Source organism: Psittacula echo, assembly GCF_963264785.1.
Source record: "Psittacula echo genome assembly, chromosome: 1".
In the NCBI taxonomy this organism is placed as follows: Eukaryota; Metazoa; Chordata; class Aves; order Psittaciformes; family Psittacidae; genus Psittacula; species Psittacula echo.
This window is the reverse complement of record NC_137735.1, coordinates 101,851,510-101,872,921: the sequence shown is the minus strand read 5'-3', so window position 1 is coordinate 101,872,921 and position 21,412 is coordinate 101,851,510. Positions and strand designations below refer to the sequence as shown.

Genomic DNA, 21,412 nt, shown 5'->3' with positions numbered 1-21,412 from the left:
AGTGCTTACATTCTTTTCAAGGTCATCTTTTTATTTACAATGTTTTGGGATATTCTTAGCCAAAAAATATCTTACCCCTGCTCTGTTGAGATTGTGGCTTTCACAGCTCATAGCAATGAGCTCCTTTGGCTCTGCATGCACTAGAGAACTTTTCTTCTTTGCAATTCTGAACTGCCAAGCATTTAGGAATGGAGAATATTGGTACAAAGACAGACATGTTTTTTACTGTCACAAGAAGGAATGTTTATGTCATTCCTTTAGGAGAATAAGCTTATAAACGTATGCAGAAGATGAATCTAACTGTGATACAAATTCTGTCACGACTTTCAGTAATCATTTCAAGGAAAGTGCCATTTTGGTAACCATTTCAAGTAACAGCTTCAGAATTCACAGCATGTCTATTGTGACAATAGATGTCTTTGTGTGAAGAAGTCACACACAGAAAAAGAGATAAAAGTAGGTCTGAGACTTTATTGCTTGTCTGGCAATCTTATGCATTTGGATGATATTCTGCAGGACAGTTCAGCTAAACGACCCCTTTTATATGTTGACTTTAAACAGAAATTTAAGCTTTCAAACAGCATCCTCCAAACTAGACAATCTGTTGTTCAGATTAAAGCAGCTAAAGCCTCTACTCAGCTTGCAAAGGGAGATAAGAAATCAATCCTTGTATCAGGTTTTCTAAATAACAGATTTCTCTGTCTGACTTCACTCCAGAGGCACTGCCATTTTCTCTTTCCATGTTTTAAAGATCAGAGATGGTAGGGTGTGAGCTTTTTTAGTTTTGGATATTAAGCTTCTTAGTTGTAACACATGCAACAGGACATTTAAGATGGATGGTAAGAGTACTTTGGATACGTACAGCATCTGAAGATTGTTATGCTAATGACATTTCTTTGGCTTAATAGGGATAAGATGTTTATGAAGCCTCTATTGATAAAAAAGCAGTTTGTTTTTTTATGTAGAGTTGTATCTAGACTTCCCTCCATGTAACAGCTATATTAAAATATATAGCTTTCTTCTCAACACAAATAAAAACAAAGTTTCAAAACTTAAATAATTCAGCAGTTTTGAGTTTAAAAGTTTTCATTAATCCCTTTAGCTAAATGAAGAAAATAGCTTCTAGGAAAGCTTTGTTCACTGGTTTTAATTATTTCTTTTGTGGGGGAGAAATGGCAAATATGAATTTAAATGTTTCTGGGCTGGTTTTGTTGTTCATGTTCAATACTAAATCAGAACAAGACAAAAGGCAAAAAGAGGAAAAAGCAGCAAAGCTAGCAAATGGAAATTTCTGTCCCCCAGCACTGATTCTCACTTGCAAGTTTCTCTCCTGTGAACAGACTAGCAAAATGTGCAGTATCTCTGCAATTTTTTAGACCTGTTTCGCTAGTCCTCCTTCAGAAGTAGCATTTCTAATCACAATTCAACAGTGCACTCATGACTGCTGGTAGGCAAACTAGATTCTGATCAGCTAAGTGACAAAAAGGAAAAAAAAACCCAACAAAATCAAAAAGCTGAAAGAGCGGTAAAAGGTAGAAGAAAAACAATGAACGAAGAAAAGAAAGATGGCAGAAACAAGACTGTCATCTTCCTGACTTCAAACCAGTCTCTGATCCTTACGCTGGGAGCCACAGCTCACAAGCTGTTCTAAGCACAGCCACTGTATCAGATGGCTAGTTTTCTGGTCTTTATATTTCAAATGCAGTAGCCCTAAAAGGAATCAAAGGCTCACATCTGAAATGTTTCCAGAAGTCAGCCAAAGCAGCTGGCAGTAACTAATGAATTCTCTTGGTCTTGGTTCCCCCATCTTGCCTGGTTTGGTGATGTTGCCAAAGATCATAAAGCAGCATACAGTGTAGGGCTGTGAGGAGCATAAGAACCATATGAAGTTCATTTTCTTCAGTCCCATTGATCCTTTCACTATTCAACAGCCAAAAGATGTTGGCTGATCATGGTGACCAGTGATCTGAGCCAACTACCAAAGACCGGGGTCTGACAGCTACTGGGAAGGCCATATATCTGAACCAGCTACTGGGGAAACAGATGTCTGTGTAACAGGAAGAGGGCCACGCATCAGCAACCAAATCGAGTGTGGCTGTGAACACTGGGGGCTTGCATGTCTGGGTGCCAGCAGCTGAGGAGAATAAGGAGATCTGAGGCCAGCTACTGGATAGACTATCTGAGCACAAATACTGAAGCATTCACTATTGTGATACTATATATAAACCCATTTATATGTATGTTATCATCATCATGGCTTGACTTCGCGAATGAAGATTTGGGAAGGGCTTTACCCATGCTTACTACAAGCGCGCTGATGACTAAAAAGGCCAATGTGGGATAGGCAAATCCAGTTGCAAAAAGCACAGTGAAAGGTCTCCTTGGGTGGCATAGGCGGGGCACAATTCTTTCGACGTTGTCTTTTCTCCTTGAGACTAATTCTGCGTGTGTTCTCAAAGGAGACAACGGCGTTATGTACGGTGTGTCTCCAAGTCTCCCGATTGGAGGCCAAGGTGGACCACTGGTGGTAGTCAATATGGCCAAGGCTGAGGTATTGTTTCAAGGAGTCCTTATATCTCTTCTCTGGGGCACTTCTCTTGCAGTAACCGGTGGCGAGTTCACCGTAAAACACAATCTTAGGGAGGCAGTGATCCTTCATCCTAGAGAGGTGCCCTGCCCAGCGCAGCTGCGATTTCAGCAATAAGGCCTCGATACTGGTGACCGCTGCCTGTTCAAGGACAGTAGCATTTGACACATAGTCAGTCCAATGGATGTTTAGAATTGTACGGAGGCAGCGCTGATGGAAGCATTTGAGGAGTCGCAGGTGATGGCCGTAGATATCCCATGATTCAGACCCATATAAAAGACAGTACAATGGCTCTATAGACAGTAATCTTCGTACTTTTCTTCAGGTGTTTATTGCACCAGACTCTTTTACGGAGTTTTCCAAAGGCTCTACATGCCTCTGCTATTCTGTTGTCTATCTCTTTGTCGATCGTGGCATCCAAGGAAATAATGCTTCCCAGATAGCTGAACTGCTGAACTGACTTAAGCTCTGACTTGCCAATGGTAATGTGGGGATGACAATAATCTTCTTGTGGTGCGGGTTGGTAGAGAACCTCTGTCTTCTTCAAGCTGACTTCCAGCCCAAAAAGCTCAGCCGCCTCCGCAAAGCAAGATGTTAAGCGCTGCAGAGCTGCTTCTGTGTGGGCCACAATGGTGGCATCATCAGCAAAAAGCAGTTCACGGACAAGATGATTTAGAGTCTTAGTGTGGGCCTTCAGTCGCCTTGATTGAATAGGCTCCCACTGGTATGATATCGAATATAAATGCCGTTTTGTTCATTGAGGTCTACCGTAGCCCTTTGGGGCATCATGCTGAAGAAGATTGTGAATAAAGTTGGTGCGAGAACGCAACCTTGTTTCACATCATTGTTTATTGGGAAGGGCTCAGAGAGTGCATCACCATATCTGACTTGGCCTTGCTGATCCTCATGTAACAGAATAATAATTTCAAGGAACCTGGGGGGACAACCTAATCATTCTAAGATCAGCCACAGGCCTTTTCTGCTCACAGTGTCAAAAGCTTTGGTGAGGTCAGTGAAAGTTACATAGAGCCCCTTCTTCTGTTCTCTACACTTTTCTTGCAGTTGTCTGAGAACAAATACCATGTCTGTGGTACTTCTATTAGCTTTAAAAACACACTGACTTTCAGGTAGAAGTTCTTCTGCGATAGCAGGTACTAATTTGTTCAAAAGTATTCTTGCAAGAATTTTTCCAGCAATGGAGAGCAGAGTTATACCTCAGTAGCTTGAGCAGTCCGACTTTACACCTTTTTTCTTATACAGAGTGATGAAGATTGCATCATGAAAATCTGATGGTAGTTTACGTTCTTACCATATGTATGGATATGTATATTATATGTATATATTCCACCAGCAGATGTTTATTGTGATCAGGCAGACAGGAGGAACAGAATCAGGCTGTGCATGTTCATTTTGTGTCAGTGTTGCATGTTTGTACGTGTGCTGGTAAGGTACTGCTTTCTCCCTGTGCTGATTTCTTGATATTCCTATCAGGAATACACAGCCCACCTCCCTAATGACTGAATCAGGATTCATAACACTACTGGATTCAACAGCCTCTTGGTCAACCATGCAGCTGTCTGGTTTTAATCACTATTTCTTCTTTTTATACCATAGAAACCAACATAGAAATCAGCACAGAAAAGTCTTCTTAACAAATACATCATACGGCACGGGGACGGCTAATGTAGCTTTAAGTTATTTAGTTACTGCACAACTACTGCACCTTTTGGCCTTTGATGGAGGATTAACCCGCACAATGAACTGTGAATGGTACAATGGCTCTCTAATCACCCATGTTCCCAATTCCACTCTGTTTATATCAAAAGTTATTATACGCAGTACACAATCCTAATTGATATTACAACATACATATAGCTGAGCATACTAATTTGGCTCAGTATATAGTGTAGTTTGTTTCACTCTGTCTTTATCCACTTTCTGCGAAAGCTAAAATTTCCATACTTCTTTCTTTGCTTGTAATTTGACACAGATTGTTTTAAGGATCATATGCCATTTAACTACAATATCTGAAGTACAAATATACTATTAAAAAAGGACACTGATTTTCACAGAACCCAAAGATTTCTTGCTTATGCTGATATGGAATTAATGACATCACCTGAAAATCTTATGCTTTGAATCAAAAATTAGTTTATTTTCTAAACTGGTAAAATACAGTGCCACCTCCAGGGGCTTATTAAGGCTTTGCTGTAATCTATTCTCCCATTTAGAGGTACTACTACTCAAATCAATCAAGCTAAACCCTCTCAGAGGAAAATTTTGGTTTTATAGAATTGGATACATTTAATTGTGATCAAGAGGCTAAGTACAGCAAGCCAAGAATCAGCAGGGGTGGCTGGGTACAACTTACAGCAAGACAGAGCATATCTGCGAAAATCTCGCAATATGCTTCAGGCAGTCTTCAGTTGGCTCTTCAAGATCATCTCTTCTTTCTTCAGGTTCAGGTTTAATGAACTCCAAATTAGTTTCTGGACAGTCAATCTTTATTTAAAAACAGAACAAAAAAAAGTCAGAAGTCCTTTCAGCCATATTTATTCTCAGATACAACTGTCAAAAAATGATCTGTTGGATTTGTACAGGAAGCATAGAGAATATGAGGGAAAGAAGATTCTTTGAGGCCGTTCACTGTTATGTAATATATTGCTTAAATATGTTGGTGATCCACTCAGCTCATGAAAATCACTGGGAGCTTTGTCACTAACTTTCCCGGGAAAATTTCATCCACTGCATTTCAATTTTATCCAAACTGTAGGAACTTAAAGCTGACATAACTTTTTCCTTTCTTTTTTTCCTCCTATCTTTATTTTAAGTGAGATGGTTCTTAAATGGAAATCTTAATCTTAATCTTAAATGGAAAGCGTAAGAGATGGAAATTAGATTCCTGATTTCACTTCTGGATGTTAAGTTTTATACATTTTCTATGGCATCTACTAATTTTTCATTTCTTACACTTACGTATAGCTGTCAGAAATTTAGGAAAATGTTTTTAAGATAAAGAGAAAAAAACATTGAACTGGAATTAAAAAGCTTGAGGTGATTGATAATCTAAGTATAAACTTTGCTAAAAATTCAGGATGTTCTTCCAAGTTCAGCTCAATTTGCACCTCCTGGGTTTTTTTTTTTATTAATGCACATCATAATCATCTGTATCTATTTTTTTTAATATACATATTAGAACTGCATTACTTTTCTAAAGGTTAACAAAGTTATTCCATACAAAATGTGTCTTGTCAGTCACATCAGAAAAGCTCTCTTTATGACATTTCCAACATGTTCACAGATTATGATACTGTCACATGTATGGGAATAACTGAAAGTGAAGAAGAGGGAATGAGAGATCCCCCTGTTCCATTTCTTTCAGTAGAGAGAGATTACAAATTAATAGCCATTTACTGTCACAACTGCCCTTCATTATTAATAGGGGGAGCTATTTTAAGGCACCATCTTTGAATGAAGTTCTCAGACTAGAAAATCCCCATTTGCTCGTCTGTTAAAAATAGGTTATTTTTAGGACAGCCCCATTTATCTGTATTATCTGCTTTTACACGTCATTTCTGAACAGTCATTCAGCTTTTTAATATAGAAAACAATTAGCTTTGCTCTTGAAGTTCCCAGTTGCTAATTTAAACTGGAAAGGTGACAAAAATACCATGCAGATCTAATGCATTTTCAATATTGTAAGCACCATTCTGCCCAGAATGAGTGGGTGCTCAGCATGTAGTCATCAAGAGAGAGCTATACTGATGCTTATTGACAACTGCTTGGAGCCAGTTCCTTTACAAATCCTTTATGCTACTCAGTCTAATTGCAAGCTGTATGTTACATTTATAATGGCATGAAATTCAATAGAACTCAGAAAAAAAGCTCAGATTTGAAAAAGCAGTTATAAGTCAGGTACCAAAGTTATTATTTTGTGCCAAAAGTATTTTTGGAACCAAGATTATACCAACAAAAATTACCCTTTAAAAACATTCTCTAGCCCTCAGAGATGGTATTTGATATGGAAAGTATCGGATATATTTGCCACTGTGCAGAATTACAGACTTCCACCCACAAAAATTAACATGCCCTCTCTGAGCAGCTATAATGGAAATAGGATTTTTAATTTGTGAGGTCTTGATGAGCCGTGGGAACAACCCTTTTTCTTGAATTTTGTTAGAAAACAACCTTTTCCTTTGCTTTCTTGCTTTCTTACCTGCAGTGTTACTGAGGTTGGTGTATCAGTACTGCAGATGCCTGGGGTAATCATCGTTGTTGTAAGTGTGCTGTACAATGTCATGCTAAGTAGCACAGTTCCATGAATAAGTCGCCTGCAATACACACAGACTACTGCATTGGGTACTGGAGATAAGTTGAACAGGGTTTACCAAAATTACATCAAAGAACATGGAACTGAATAGCTTAAAAAACAAGCAAAAGGAAAACAAACCTTTTATCTTTATGTGTCTAATAAAAAACTGGCCTAGATAAGTAGAGGCTGCATACTGATGGCCTCACTGCTCTAGTCGTATCTGTGCAGTTACAGGGATCATGACACAAATCACACTGCCAAGACATTTGAGGTCAGCTCTGCACTTTACCACTGACTTTTTGTGTGACAGGACTTGCCATTTAAGTTAGGTGTGAAATAAGGATAATACCATATTTTTACCTCAAAATTTAATTTTGAGGACAAATATATCAAAGATTGTGAAGTGTCAACACACTGTATAAGGTGGAGAGTAGTATGAATTTATTCCACAAAAAGAACAAACTCATGGAAACCTATTGCAACCTTGAAGGATCCTTGCTGATTTTATGTGTAGATGCCAGGGAAAGGTGAATATGATATCAGAGTCTCCAAATAGCTGAAAGGAGTTTGAGTGGGGTAGTTTGTCCATACGTGCTGCATATGGGGTTTTGGACAGATGAAGGATTATGGTCTGAAGTACCAGTCTGAGCACTACATGTACAAGAGTCTTATCAGAAACAGGTATGCATGCTGTCTGCAGATAAGAAAATCAGCATGATTTGGTAGGTCAACAAAATTCAGTCTAGAGAACTTGAATAAAATCAGAAAGTTCAGGTATAAACTCTAATCATAACTAATCCACTCAAAGTAAGAAAAGAGTACATAAATATAGGAAGATACAGTACACTGCACTTACCCTGCAATTTGTCCACATCTTAATGCTTAGTGAGGTCAGAAATTTTATTATGATCGACATTTTTTTCTCACTGACAAATAATTTTTATTGTGATCGTTCCAAGCATTGCTCAGTCAAAACAACCACGAAAATGAGCCAAGATTCTCTGCTGCCCATTGCAGCAGAAACAGCCACGTAGATGAGGTTTGAGTGTACAGCTTTTACCTGAGATGAGGATGTTAGGTGTACAAGAGAACCCAGATGGATATTTTGATCCCAACATGAGTTTGCAGTATTGCTGTAAGAAAGTACCTTTGAATTGCAAACCAAAATAAACTGTTGCTAACTCATCTGAAGAAGAAATAAGAAACTCCTGCAAAGTCATTTTTATAGACAACACTCTGTAAAACTAATTCAGAGGTAATTTTTCTATTTTGCTATTAATTTCTGTTCATGTTCTTAGTGCAAATATTTTACGTTATTGTGAAAACACAGCTTAGGAGGACTAAAGAAAACCATTTTCTGAAGTTTCTTTTGCAGCTGGAGGTACATTTGCTGGGGAATGGAGGTAGAAAAAGGAGCTGTGATGTGAAAAGGATAGTACTTGGGGGAAAGCAGTTGTGTGATTTGAAGTCTTCCACAATTAGGTCACTAATGTGAATGCAGAATTAATCAGTGGTGATACAAAGTTGTTTTTCTGTGATGTGTCCTTGGATGACCTTTAATAAATGAGTCAAATCTCTTGAACCACTCTTTTGTCGACAGAGGTTTACATCATAATTGGAACTAATTGGCACTTCTGTTAAAAGGGAGAGGAGTAGCTGAAAACTGAATGAACACAAATACTAAATTACCCTTTTTAGCTCTCATTACTACTAATCACTTTCATATTGTGCTCTAAAACTATAGTGGCCTTTAAGAAAAAGAATACATATAGTGAATATTTTTCCTGGGAAACCTGTATAGACAGATACAAGAAGTACCACAGACCTCAGATGCACTGTACATATGTGTTTAATTGAGGCATTTCCTGAGCTCATTATTTCAACCCATTAGCACGCAGTACAGATGTGGCCAAAGACTTTCCAGGAGGATAAGGAAGAATAAGATAAGGTGGGTTCTCAGAGTCCTAACTGGAGAAACAGCAAATAAAGCCAGTCTTTGCTGGACTGAGAAGACTTCACATGTTAAAGCAAATGACAGGACTGTGAGTTAAAACAAGGACATTAAACTACTCTCATAGTACAGATTTGTTTCTTAGAACTAGATACATATTTATGCGTTGTAAATAGAGCTGCCTAATTTATACATTATAAATAAATGAACAACTTCAACCAGTAAGTCGATCTTTGGACTAAGCCTAGTCTGCAAACACAGGAGGCATGTTTTAAAAGATGTGAAGAAGCATCGACAACTGTGACATACAGTGCGTGTTTTGGCAGCATAGTTTTCCCTAGCAATCTCTGGGACACTGTGCTAACATTCTTCAGGACTGGGTCTGCTTCTGAAACACACAAATGCAACAATAACAGCAGCCACACAGCTGAATGAAACAGTAAAAAGATGCATCACTGCTTTTAGAAAAAAAGAAAGGAGAACATGCAGGATCCATTCATAAAAGGAAGGAGGTAGCACCATGAACGTGATAACCATAACCTTTATAGAACAGACAAATTCCTCTGTGTTACCTGGTTCTGCTGATGAGCTCAAGCAGCTCACTCCCTGTCCTGCCTGCCTGTTTTCCCATCTGTAAGGTGAGGGTAGTGATACTGTCCTTTGTAAAGACTATAATGATCACAGACATAGATGAGACAATGCCTTCCATGTAACAATTTCAGCATCAAGCACATCAGAAGGTGAATAAACAACTGCTGTTCTGTGCCTACTGCCATTTATTTATTTATATGCTCTAAAATCAGGGCAGATGGAAAGCCCTGGAATTACCCAGATTCCCAGCTCTCATTTTTTACCTCAACCAAAATAAGCTTCCCACCTTAATACAGAAGAGGACACTGCTATTTAAGGACAGCTCAAGTTTTACCCTAAATTAACAAAATCAACCTGTGTTCTGAAGTCATGTGGAACACATCCCTCACCATACCCAACAAAAGGAAATTTTTGTTGCTTGCTCTGCCAGATTTGGAAATACCAGTTCAAATTAAATGGTGGTGTTAGAGTCAGCCAAGTCAGAGCAATGGGCAATGTGGGGGACATTACAACTCCCAGGTTGCCCAGGTGATGGATTTCTGATTTGTTAATTAGCTCTGGATCACTAAACTATTCAGCCAAGAGACAAACACAGTTTTCTGATGTGAAGGAAAGCAAAGTTGGCACACTTTGGCTTTCAAACATTTTTCAAATTGCCTTTTCTGTCTAATAGGACTTCTTGATATAGGTGCACCATCAAGGGCTTTATTGGCATTGATTTAGGCTCACTGAAGTCAGCTACCTGATAACGATGCGAAATGTGGATATAGAGGTTCACCTACTGGTCAAGTTGGAAGCTACAATAGTTATTACTGTGTTAATTCCCAAGAATATATAACATTAGAGGGACTGTTTAGACCATACATACCAGGAAAATGAGGACAAAATATAATGTAAAAAGAATGTAATTATCCTAAAACATGACATTATAAGCCTCATAAATTCAGAGTTGTGTTTAAATCTAAAGGAAATTCAAAGCTTCTAAGCTATTAAAACCCCCATATCTTATGGCCCAAGAAGTCTCAATTCTGCACTGGAATGATACTGTGACATAACTACTTTATTCTAATTATAAATACTACAGAATTATAGAAAATTTGAATTAGAGATACAACTTTAAGCTGCAAAGGAATGCTAAATGTTCTACAGACATTTATAAGGACCATATTTTTCATCCCCAGAGTTTCTAGTTTAGGCAACTTCCATAAATTAAAAGGTGCTAAATACAGCTTTCCATAAAAAAAGGTGCTAAATACAGCAAATACAAAATTATCAGATTATTCCAGACTCTTAAAACAGATTTCCAGTTACATTTCTTATTCTTTCCTAATTTTGCCCCAAAACATAAAGCTAAAAAATAAGTTTACAAGCAATAATTTTAAGGTAAACAACTATACTTAGGCAAAGATTGGAGAACATCTGCAGGAACTCAGTTTTGTAAAGACTGAGACTATCTGCACAGAAACATGCAAAACTGATAAGCAGCAATCTCAATCGCATTTCATACTGAGTATAGTGGCTGCCCTGTATATCCATCAACTAGTCATGTTATAAGCCAGCACACTCATAAGACAACCGCCAGAATAGTGAGAGATATTACTAGAATTCAGAAAATTTAGCAAATTTACTAAACATCTGTTCACTAAACATGTTGTTAACAACACCACCACCAAAATTAAACAGGCCAAATTCTTGGGAACATTTTTAGGTATTGTGTAATTTCGACATGGGCCAGGTATGGAGAAGAGATTGCAATATGAAATTCTAAATAGTAAGTAATATGCTTTATTTAAACAGTTGGGATTTGATTCTATTTTATTATATATTTCTCATATACTGTGCTTAGCCAGTGTTTTTTTTAAAGAATTGGAGAATTAAAATCTCAAAAAATGGCTACAGCCTTGGCAAGGTACTTTGACATGGTCTTGCCCAAAAGCATGAGAAACTCTCCACGCTTCTTGAAACACATGAAAGGAATTTGTATACTTTGTATGTTAAAATAAGTTGTTTTTCCCTCATCTTCAGTTCAAAGTAAAACAAGCAATGAGAGTGTAAAGGAGAGAAGCAGCCATACAATGACAATAAGCATTTTGGAAGAGAACATAGATATCAAATTTACAGAGAGGAGTCCTTTAAAATAAAATGTTCTTTTGCCCTAGGGCAGTCAAAGATCAAGATTCCTAAGTAATATCTGGGAATAACTCAAACCTGAAAATTATTTTCTTTCCTTCTCTTTTTAACATAAGCCACAACCCGATCGAATGGAATTCCTGTGGTTTTAATCAGAACAAGATATAATGGGACAGAAATGAGTAACAGTATTTTTAATATCTGAAAATTATTTTGTTTTTCCAATGTTTGGTGGTTTTTTTTTTTAACAAGCATCTGAATAGAGGAAAAAAGGCCACGCTCTGTACTCATATTTGCTGACCCTGAGAAGAATGGCTCAGTGACCAACTGGGACAACAATTTGAACAAGGATGTTTGACGACCCAGGCAAATGCCTCAGGGTTACTGGCTTCTTCAAAGAGCTTATTTCTGTTGTTTCCCCCTGTAAATTAAATCCTAGACATAGAATGTTAAGACTTTTTAGAACTCAAATTCAACTCTAAGGAAAGTTTTCTTTTGAGAAAGTGTTATTTTCCAAGTTAGAAATGTTTTGTCAAAGATTTTCTGGTGAGATTTCTTTAATCTCTTTATACACATTTGCAAAGTTTGTTCATTTAGGGACCCTAATACCATAATCTCTGCAATAAGATAAGGTATTCTTGACACATTAGCATGACATTATAGGTACAAATCTTTTCTTGCTACATACTTTCAAGTTAAGAAACACTGTATTCAAATAAGTCTTCAGGTTTAGTTCCATTCCAGTTGCAAGGGTAGTGAAGCTGGGTTCACTGCAAACAGTTTATGCTTTCCACAAAATTTGTGAATCAAATAAAAACCTTTATTAACTTTTGAATTTTTTGTGGAGCATGAAACGGCCTCTCAAAGTCCTACTGCTGCTTCTCAATTACTTCAACTGATAGTATTACCTATTAAGAATTACCTGATAGTTTTAATCCTGCTGAGCCTATGTAGGTAACTCTGAGAGCTAGTTTACCAAAAGATATTCATCTTCCAAAGAAAAGGAAAAGCAGGCTGGGTGAATGTTCAGATATTTTCAAATTTCACATTTCAGAAAGAATTTCAGGGCTATCCTTATTTTTAAACCAGTCAGACTATCAATTGTAATCATGGTTAATGAATAATTCTGTGGAGCTGTGGCTGCCTAAAAGAGGAAAAAGCATTTAGGCTTCTTTGTGTTAGTAATTACTGTAATTGTAAATGACACAGCTATCATATTAAGGGGTGTTGAACATGCTGTTCCTAAATCATTCCTCCCTAACAACTGAACTTTTATTTCTGCTTTGAAGGGTCATTTCAGCAATGAGCTCTACAATTATACAACAGATGAAAGAGAAGTGGTCCTCTATCCCCCTTCATTGTGCTGATTGTGTGTACCAGGAAAGAATGGAGCCATTTTTCAGGAAAATTTTCAAATCACTTGGTGATTTACCTAATGAAAATCAACATGCTTGCTCCAATGGCATATATTAAATATATATATATATGTATATTACGAGTTGCTGAAGGCTTTCAGATCTTCTAAAAATCATTCCCTTGGGATTTGAATTATAGAAAGCCTCTAGTACAATAGAGGTCCTCAAGGACAGTATTCTTGTGTATCCCAGTTACCTGCAAAGGTACCCAAATGTTCCCCAATTAAGTTATTGTAATGCTCTGCTTCTCACTGTACTCAGAACATGTCAGCTTGCTGGGGATGAGGACATCTTAACACTTCACCTCAAGTTAGATTCTCAGCCAAGATTTTCTATTTTACCCTAAGCACCAGGATGGTAGAAATACTCAAAATAAATATAATGCACTTTTTTGTTTAAAAAGACACACACACTGGAAGAATGATGTGCTCTACTTCAGACTAACTACGTGAGAAAAGTTCTGAATAAATTGCCCAAGCAATTCTTGTAGCAGAGATTTGATACATGTTGCTTTCCTTCCTTCAAGCTAAGTCCTCTAATCATCAAGACACAGAAGAATGCTCTCTTTTTCTAAACAGAGTAATCTTGAATGCTCTTCTGAAAGGACGGAAAAAGCCTCTAGCCAAGTCCAACCTATTTTTTAGTGTTTCAAGCCTCTCAGCTTTAAAATTCAGTGGAATTTAAGGTCTTTCAAACATAGTAATTCATACATGCAATCAGATTTCTTGGGTTTGTTTTGTTTTAAATGGTGCTTGCCACCATATGGGGAAGTGGATGGATATGTCTCAGATGAGGAAAGATTTACAGCTTAGAGGTGGATGCTAATGCAGAAACTTGCAGAGCTTCAATGTATCCATCTATTGACCAGAGGGCATGCAGGGCTAGGGTGTCTAAATAAAAATTCAGTATCATTATAAAGGCTTGATTTAAATTCAGATGTCTCAGTGCTACTGAAGTATATTTAGAGCACTGCAGAAAATTTACCTTAGATCTCTGTTTATGCATCACTGCAGAGACACTCAAGGCTATCGGCATTGATAAACCACTGTTACATTGTGTGCTGTATAGAAAGAAAGGTTAAAAAAGAGGAGAAAGCTTCTAAAGTGGTGTGTAAAGGGAACGGTGCTCATTGTGTGATTCACTAACTGCCTCACTTTCAGCAGAATGAATGGGTGAGAGATCGGAGTGCAGATTGAAAAAAAACCCAATCATTGTGAACAAGAAGCTATGCTGAGAAGGATTTAGCAAAGCTACAGGAATGGGTACAGCAAGGCCTTTCAACAGGCCCAGGGAACTTTATTGTTAAGTGTTAAACAATTACGCAAGCCAGGTAAAAACAATATATTGGAAAGAAAGAAAAACTTACGGATGGGACTTTTACTGGCACATCAAAAGCAGTTTATTGTGACTGTCTCAGTCTTGTTACAGGAAGGTCCTGAAATTAGTATTTCTATCTTTTTATATTTCTCCCAAGTTGAGTGCAACACTGTTCAAGAATGGTCTCTTCTTAAGCTATAATACAAAACTGAACTTACTCTTTTGGATACAATGGGGAGCATGTCCAAGCAAGCACTTCGGTATTTTTAGAGGCACTGTTAACTCCAAGTAGTTTTATTGTCAACATAGTTTCCCTCGGAAGAGCCTTTATTCGTAAAGGAAAGTTGATTCTGAAAGAAAATCAGAAAAGAGAAAAATAAAAGTTTTTTAAAACTGAGCATTGTTACCATAAGTGAGTTCTACTTCTTTTTCAGATGCCTTAACACAGATATCAAGCTATAAATTACGAGAATTGCACTCTGAAGGAAATACAACTGACAGATCCCTTCAATACATTGATGAGTACAGCTAACCATTAACTTGGGTCATAGTACTTGAGAAGAGGCATATAAAAAGTCACTTACTTCAGTGGCAACAACTAGATCTGACAAAGGCAGGAAAAGCTTTGTTAAACTTCTGCTTTAGAATTACCTTGTCAATGAGGGACTATTTCAGAATAAGCATTCCCTAAGGGTAAATTATAAAACAATAGTTATTTGCCTTCCTGTGTCTTCAGAGGAAAACAGAAGATCTGCATAAACCTGAGATTAAGAAAACAAACTACAGGATAAATGAAATCTTGTATAAGCCATTTAATTTTCAGATATTCAGTCTAGACCGGCAGAACAATGTGACTCTTGGCATTTTTAAAAAGGTGTAGTCATACTCAAGCAGTAATCAAATGTAGAAATTTGTATTTAAAAATTACAGTAGGCTAAAAAATGTAAGGGTTATTTGGTAGTAGAAATAAGACAAGGTAATAGTATAAGGGAAAATTAGCATAAGATTTCACTCCTAGTCCCAAATCTGTCGAGATTCTATTGGCTTCCGGAAAGTTTCCTTGGATGCACTGAGGAGCCACTTAAAGAAGAAGGTAGAAGGTTTCCAGCTGAAATACTGAAGTACTCCAAATTAGCATTAGTGTCAAAATTTTAGACGATCAGTTCTAAACATTTGGAAATTATTCAAACTTGCATACCTCTTTCTCTTAATAACAAAGAAAGACAGCAATTTCCCACTCTTTCTGGTTAACATGAGTAGAATTGAGAAGCAATTCTCAACTGTCTTCCCACATGTCCCTATTTATAACTTTCAGCTCTGCTTTCCCTTTCTCATGCCCTCTGCCTCACTCATAATTAGTTAGAAGCAATTATTGGGAAACTGAACTGTTATACATGATATATAGATAGCTTGTTCTGTCTTTTTCAACTCTGCCTGTGTTACATAAAACTGTTCAGCAAGGAGTTACACTTAACTTTAAAGCATTGTTAAATCTGTGAAGAGACAAAAATAAAAAATGGAGACATGCATTTTCTAATACAGACAATTGTTAACACTCTGAACTTGGAGCAATGAAAAAAAACTCACAAGATCCTCACTGCAGAAATCAAATGCTTGACAGTGGTTCCCTAGAACACAATATATACTATTTCCAGATGTACACCAATAGGAAAAGAATCTGGAAACTTTCACAAGAGTTATATATCCCAAGAGCTAAAGTATGGGCCAAGGATGTCCAATATTTCCCTTCCAGTGACATGTGATACACAGAGAAGGGGAATAGCTGTATTGCTTTTAAGAATTTTGATTAATGCTCATATGAGATTACCCAGTTGGTAACTGACCACATGAGGCTGCATCAAATGGATGACTAAGAAGAAAGAGGAAATGGAACAGTGGCCAGAAATAAGACACCTTGTGTGTGAACAATTTCAACAGTATTTGAGAAGAACAGAGAAGCTACTCACTGTGCTATTCATGGATGTTAGATAAAGTTATACAGCTGGTTTAAAAGACCAAGGGCCTAATATCATAAAAGCACTCAACACAGAAGAACTCTGGGGCAACCCAGGCTTTGCTCTGAGAAAATATAAACAAAATAAGACAGGCCAAACAAAATATGGAGAAGAGGGAAACACAATGCCAAGAAAGTATCTGAGGCAATGAACGGTAAGCTTAATGTTAATTCCATATTTCAAGTCTGTAGGTTTAACATAAATTGCACAGGATGGAAAAAGAGCAAATGGTGGAATATATTCAGAACAACCAGCTAAGGCAAAAGAAATAAAATAATTAAGAGGTCTTAGTCACTGAAAAATGAAACTGATGAGAAAATAATTGAAAAGAAGCCAAAAATGCTCATAAGCAATAAAATCTTTCATAGAATCATAGAATAGTTAGGGTTGGAAAGGACCTTAAGATCATCTAGTTCCAAACCCCCTGCCATGGGCAGGGACACCTCACACTAAACCATGTCACCCAAGGCCTCATCCAACCCGACCGTGAACACTGCCAAGGATGGAGCATTCACAACCTCCCTGGGCAACCCATTCCAGTGCCTCACCACCCTCTCAGTAAAGAATTTCTTCCTTATATCCAATCTAAACTTCTCCTGTTTAAGTTTGAACCCGTTACCCCTTGTCCTGTCACTACAGTCCCTGATGAATAGTCCCTCCCCAGCATCCTTATAGGCCCCCTTCAGATACTGGAAGGCTGCTATGAGGTCTCCATGCAGCCTTCTCTTCTCCAGGCTGAACAGCCCCAACTTTCTCAGCCTCTCTTCATACAGGAGGTGCTCCAGTCCCCTGACCATCCTCGTGGCCCTCCTCTGGACTTGTTCCAACAGTTCCATGTCCTTTTTATGTTGAGGACACCAGAACTGCACACAATACTCCAAGTGAGGTCTCACGAGAGCAGAGTAGAGGGGCAGGATCACCTCCTTCGACCTGCTGGTCACACTCCTTTGGATGCAGACCAGGATACGGTTGGCTTTCTGGGCTGCAAGTGCACACTGAAGCCGGCTCATGTTCATTTTTCCATCGACCAACACTCCCAAGTCCTTCTCTGCACGGCTGCTCTGAATCTCTTCTCTGCCCAACCTGTAGCTGTGCCTGGGATTGCTCCGACCCAGGTGGAGGACCTTGCACTTGGCATGGTTAAACTTCGTAAGGTTGGCATCAGCCCACCTCACAAGCGTGTCGAGGTCCCTCTGGATGGCATCCCTTCCCTCTGGCGTATCAACCGAACCACACAGCTTGGTGTCATCGGCAAACTTGCTGAGGGCGCGCTCAATCCCACTGTCCATGTCACCGACAAAGATGTTGAACAAGACCGGTCCCAACACCGATCCCTGAGGGACACCACTTGTTACCGGTCTGCAGCTGGACATCGAGCCATTGACCACAACTCTTTGCGTGCATTAAGATGCATTAAACCAATACATGGAGGATTGTTTGGTCACAAGGTCTTGATTTCTCACTGACTTTAAACACCCTAGCCTGATAATAATACGGTAGTTGAAAGATGCCAGTGAGGTCAGCAGGAATGATGATACAAAGTTAAAGTCTGAAGACCAGAACATGCAGGTAGTACAAAAGAGTCCAAGTGGAACTACACTGCAAACAAGAGTCATCCTTAACATATTAAATACAATATGACAAGCTGCTCAAACAGGCAAGAAAGGTGAGTACACTCGAAGTGGATAGATTCATTTTCCAGCATAAGCTTCTGAAACTTGAAGTGAGAGCAGACAGATAAGGCTTTGCTATGCCAGAACCCTTCTGAGCCCACAGCAGCGTTCAGCTGCTGTCATTTGCCATTGTTTGATATGGCAGAAATCAGGCAGAAAACAGCTACGCTTCTGTGAAAGGAAGAAGAATGTCCATGACAGATAAGGATTTTAAATAGCCTAGTTCATCAATTATGTAAAATTGTTTCCATATGCATATACCTATGGTATGTGTATATGTATTTTAAGTGATCCAAGGGAAAAACTGGAAGTCACAACCATGGAATACATCATCCACCTTGACAAACTGAGTTACATATAATGAAGCACTATCAGCTCAGTTAGACTGTAATTGAGGTGATTTAAAGTCTTTCTAATACATAGCTGTATTTACGTGACTCTGAACCTAAAAGCACAATAGGGCATGCTGCAGGGTTTGGCTGTGTATCTCAAGTAAGCCATTTTACAGCTCTTGGTATAGGCACATTTCAGGTGACTGAACCTGAATTTAGGTACAGGGAACTTTAAGCTGAGTTCCACTAATTAAAGCAGCTTCTTTCTTTTAAATTCATGGAATACCGCGTATTTGCTTTTAATGATGGTGTTAATAAGGTCAGCCTGAGCTCAGTAGACAACTTCAATTATATCTGCCTATACGTACCAGAAGATAGTACTTAACCAAATTCTTGGGCAAGGTGAAAATTTGTACAGCACAAATGGGAATGATCCCATTCATTTTTTAACACAAGGATAACAGTTACTTCCCAATTATACAAAAGATTGAGGGCTCAACACTCAAACTACCTACTCAACTGAGGCACCAAAGCACATAAAAGGACTAATTCGGATGCTCAGCATAAATGACCCATTTTGTTTCTTAATCATAGGGTAGACATACGATGGAAGAATAATTATTACCACCAAATCATTAAAAACTGTGTACTTATTCTCTCTCATGTATCACAAATATGCTTTTTGTTATCCCATTGCCTTAAGTTAATGGAATTTGAGTGTATGCTTTGCTTTTCAATAGAATTATTTTCCTCAAAGCAGACAAGCAGGTGACAGGCTGTTGGTATCCCTTATTCTAAAATTCTAGTCTCAAACTAAGGTCTTCATTTTAAATCTGCAGATCTTTCTTATAAAAAAAAAAACAACCCTCACCTCAACAGCCAGTGCCCTCTAAAAAAAGAACCAACCCTTAAAGAAACATTACTACCAGAGGTGGATCCAAAGGGCAGAAGATCTCAAAAGAGGATAGAAACACAGTCTTTGGTTGCATCTCCTTTTATTTCCAGTATTCCTCCAGGATGCCTCCAATGAATGAAAGCTATTCTCTTCCTCTGGCTATCCCACTCCTTTCTCACTCCTCCTTTCTCACTCCCATTTCCCCACATATTTGCAGAATACTGAATAATACATATCTAATTTGCTCAGAAGAAGATCCATAATTCAGATGTGGGTCTTTTTTTTTTTTTTTTAATGTGTAAAATCTGTCAGACAAACACGTATCAAACACAGATCCAAAACTTACTTCTCATTCCAGTCAATCAGGAAAAAGAAAGATTTTTTAACTGGTATATTTTTGCGTATCTTCACTTGACATATTGTCTTTCCAGCATAGGTTAGTGAACAAGAAAAAGAGAAAACTTTGTAGCTACAAAAAGGAAAAAGGAAAGGAAAAAAAGATTAATTGCAATGTACCATGTAAATGTAATGCACAATAAATTTGGGGCTAAGTATTCGGAACCTTGGGAAGATCTATCCTTACATGAAAAAGGAATTAAAGTAATAAATTCCATATTAATGGGGGTCTCCATGTGTTTAATTTGGTTTGAATGTTTTTTTTAATATTCAGAGTTCAAGAAAAGAACTGAAGACACCTAGATTCTGTTCCATGTTTTTGCTGTTAAGATTAATTTGTTTTTCATTATTACAATCAAAGGACATTTGGACATAAGTTTTGAAGTGTTACAACTTGCTCATCATACAACTTCAGTCAACAGTAAATTTATTTATAATTAACTTTTCCGATCTGTAAAAAATAGGTTAGTACTCAAGGGACCCTATACATTCATTGCAGCACAAGCATTAAAGCCTTCTGTGTTGGCATTCTTCAAATACTTTACTAACTTCATTCACATGCATACTTAACCAACTACCTTCACAGTGTAATTTGGGTCTGGGACTATCTGTTAGTTTCGTATTCTTTTTATTGAAATCTTATAAAATTTTAGTCAAACAGAGGAATACAATATGGTTAACTAATGTTCTTAATTAGTCTTCCAGATCTTCTTGTCACTCTCAGCTTTAGACCACTTTGTATACAAGAATGATGAACAGACTCAAATCTGAACAGCAAATTTTAAGCGCTTGGAGACTGAAGGTGTCCAGCTTTGTCTTAGTTACACAAATGATGCTTGATCTCCTCCAGAAGAGATCTCTTAAATATAGCATCTTTCTTCAAGAGTATAAACATTACAAACAGCTGGAGGATAGTGCAGGAAATATGTTTTAATACAATCAAATGATTAAGCATTGCTGTTTAAGCAGAAGTATTAATACACAATATACAGACATGACTCGTCTATATCCTGACTTATACAATGCTTCAGTTGCCTGAAGTCAAAAAGGTTGTTAAGAGCATGCTTCTTCATTCTGCATGCGCTTCAACATATTTTAGGTTTTGTAGAGCATTTTGTATAGGTAGTCACCCTGTGAGTTCAAAGGCATGATTCTACAGTCTTGTCCCAAAAGTCACTTCTTATCACCCAGATGCAGATAGAAATCTGCTTTTCTGGGGGCTGCAGAAACAAATACAGCCAAACACCAAGCTAGCAACATTGTGCAATTGGCAGCAAATAAGGCACATGTGCTTGGGATTTAAATTAGATAAACCAACAAACTGATAAAAGAATCAAGAAGGAATAAAATACAATAAACAAAGAAAAGTAATCAGTTTTGCAAAATTATTCTGCACTTGTAATGTCTGTATCTATCTTTTTCACAAAGACAGTAAGACAGGAATAAGAAATTGAGAGCATAAATATTAAATCTGACAAAAAGCCAATCCACAAAGGTGAACTTGAGATGGATTTGACAGGACATCAGCATGACTCTGTAAAACATAAAACAATGCACTCTCTATTGCCCCAAATGATTAAAAGAAAGCCATTTATCACATAATGGAATGTGTAGAAAAAACCCCAACAAGTCAGACAGTGAGGAATGTCAAAATTCTAACACTCATAGTACATATATGTATATATGCAGGAATATATATTAAAAATATATATTACTAATTGCACCAAGATCATGAAATGTGACCTTCAGGAAAGAGAAAATGAGAGTGGTGACACAGCCAGCATGAATTCATGCAGTG

At 37.7% G+C, this 21,412-nt stretch overlaps 1 protein-coding gene across 1 annotated transcript in view; it reads right to left on the bottom strand.

Annotated features, from left to right (window-relative positions):
• PIK3C2G (phosphatidylinositol-4-phosphate 3-kinase catalytic subunit type 2 gamma) overlaps window positions 1-21,412 on the bottom strand; it is a gene marked incomplete at both ends in the record, with an annotated part of 207,943 nt that overhangs the window by 130,031 nt on the left and 56,500 nt on the right. The window contains 4 exons of the mRNA XM_080619939.1: window positions 4,959-5,089; window positions 6,804-6,918; window positions 14,522-14,653; window positions 19,565-19,687. Coding sequence (XP_080476065.1) covers window positions 4,959-5,089; window positions 6,804-6,918; window positions 14,522-14,653; window positions 19,565-19,687 — 501 coding nt within the window. The remainder of the gene's footprint in view (window positions 1-4,958; window positions 5,090-6,803; window positions 6,919-14,521; window positions 14,654-19,564; window positions 19,688-21,412) is intronic.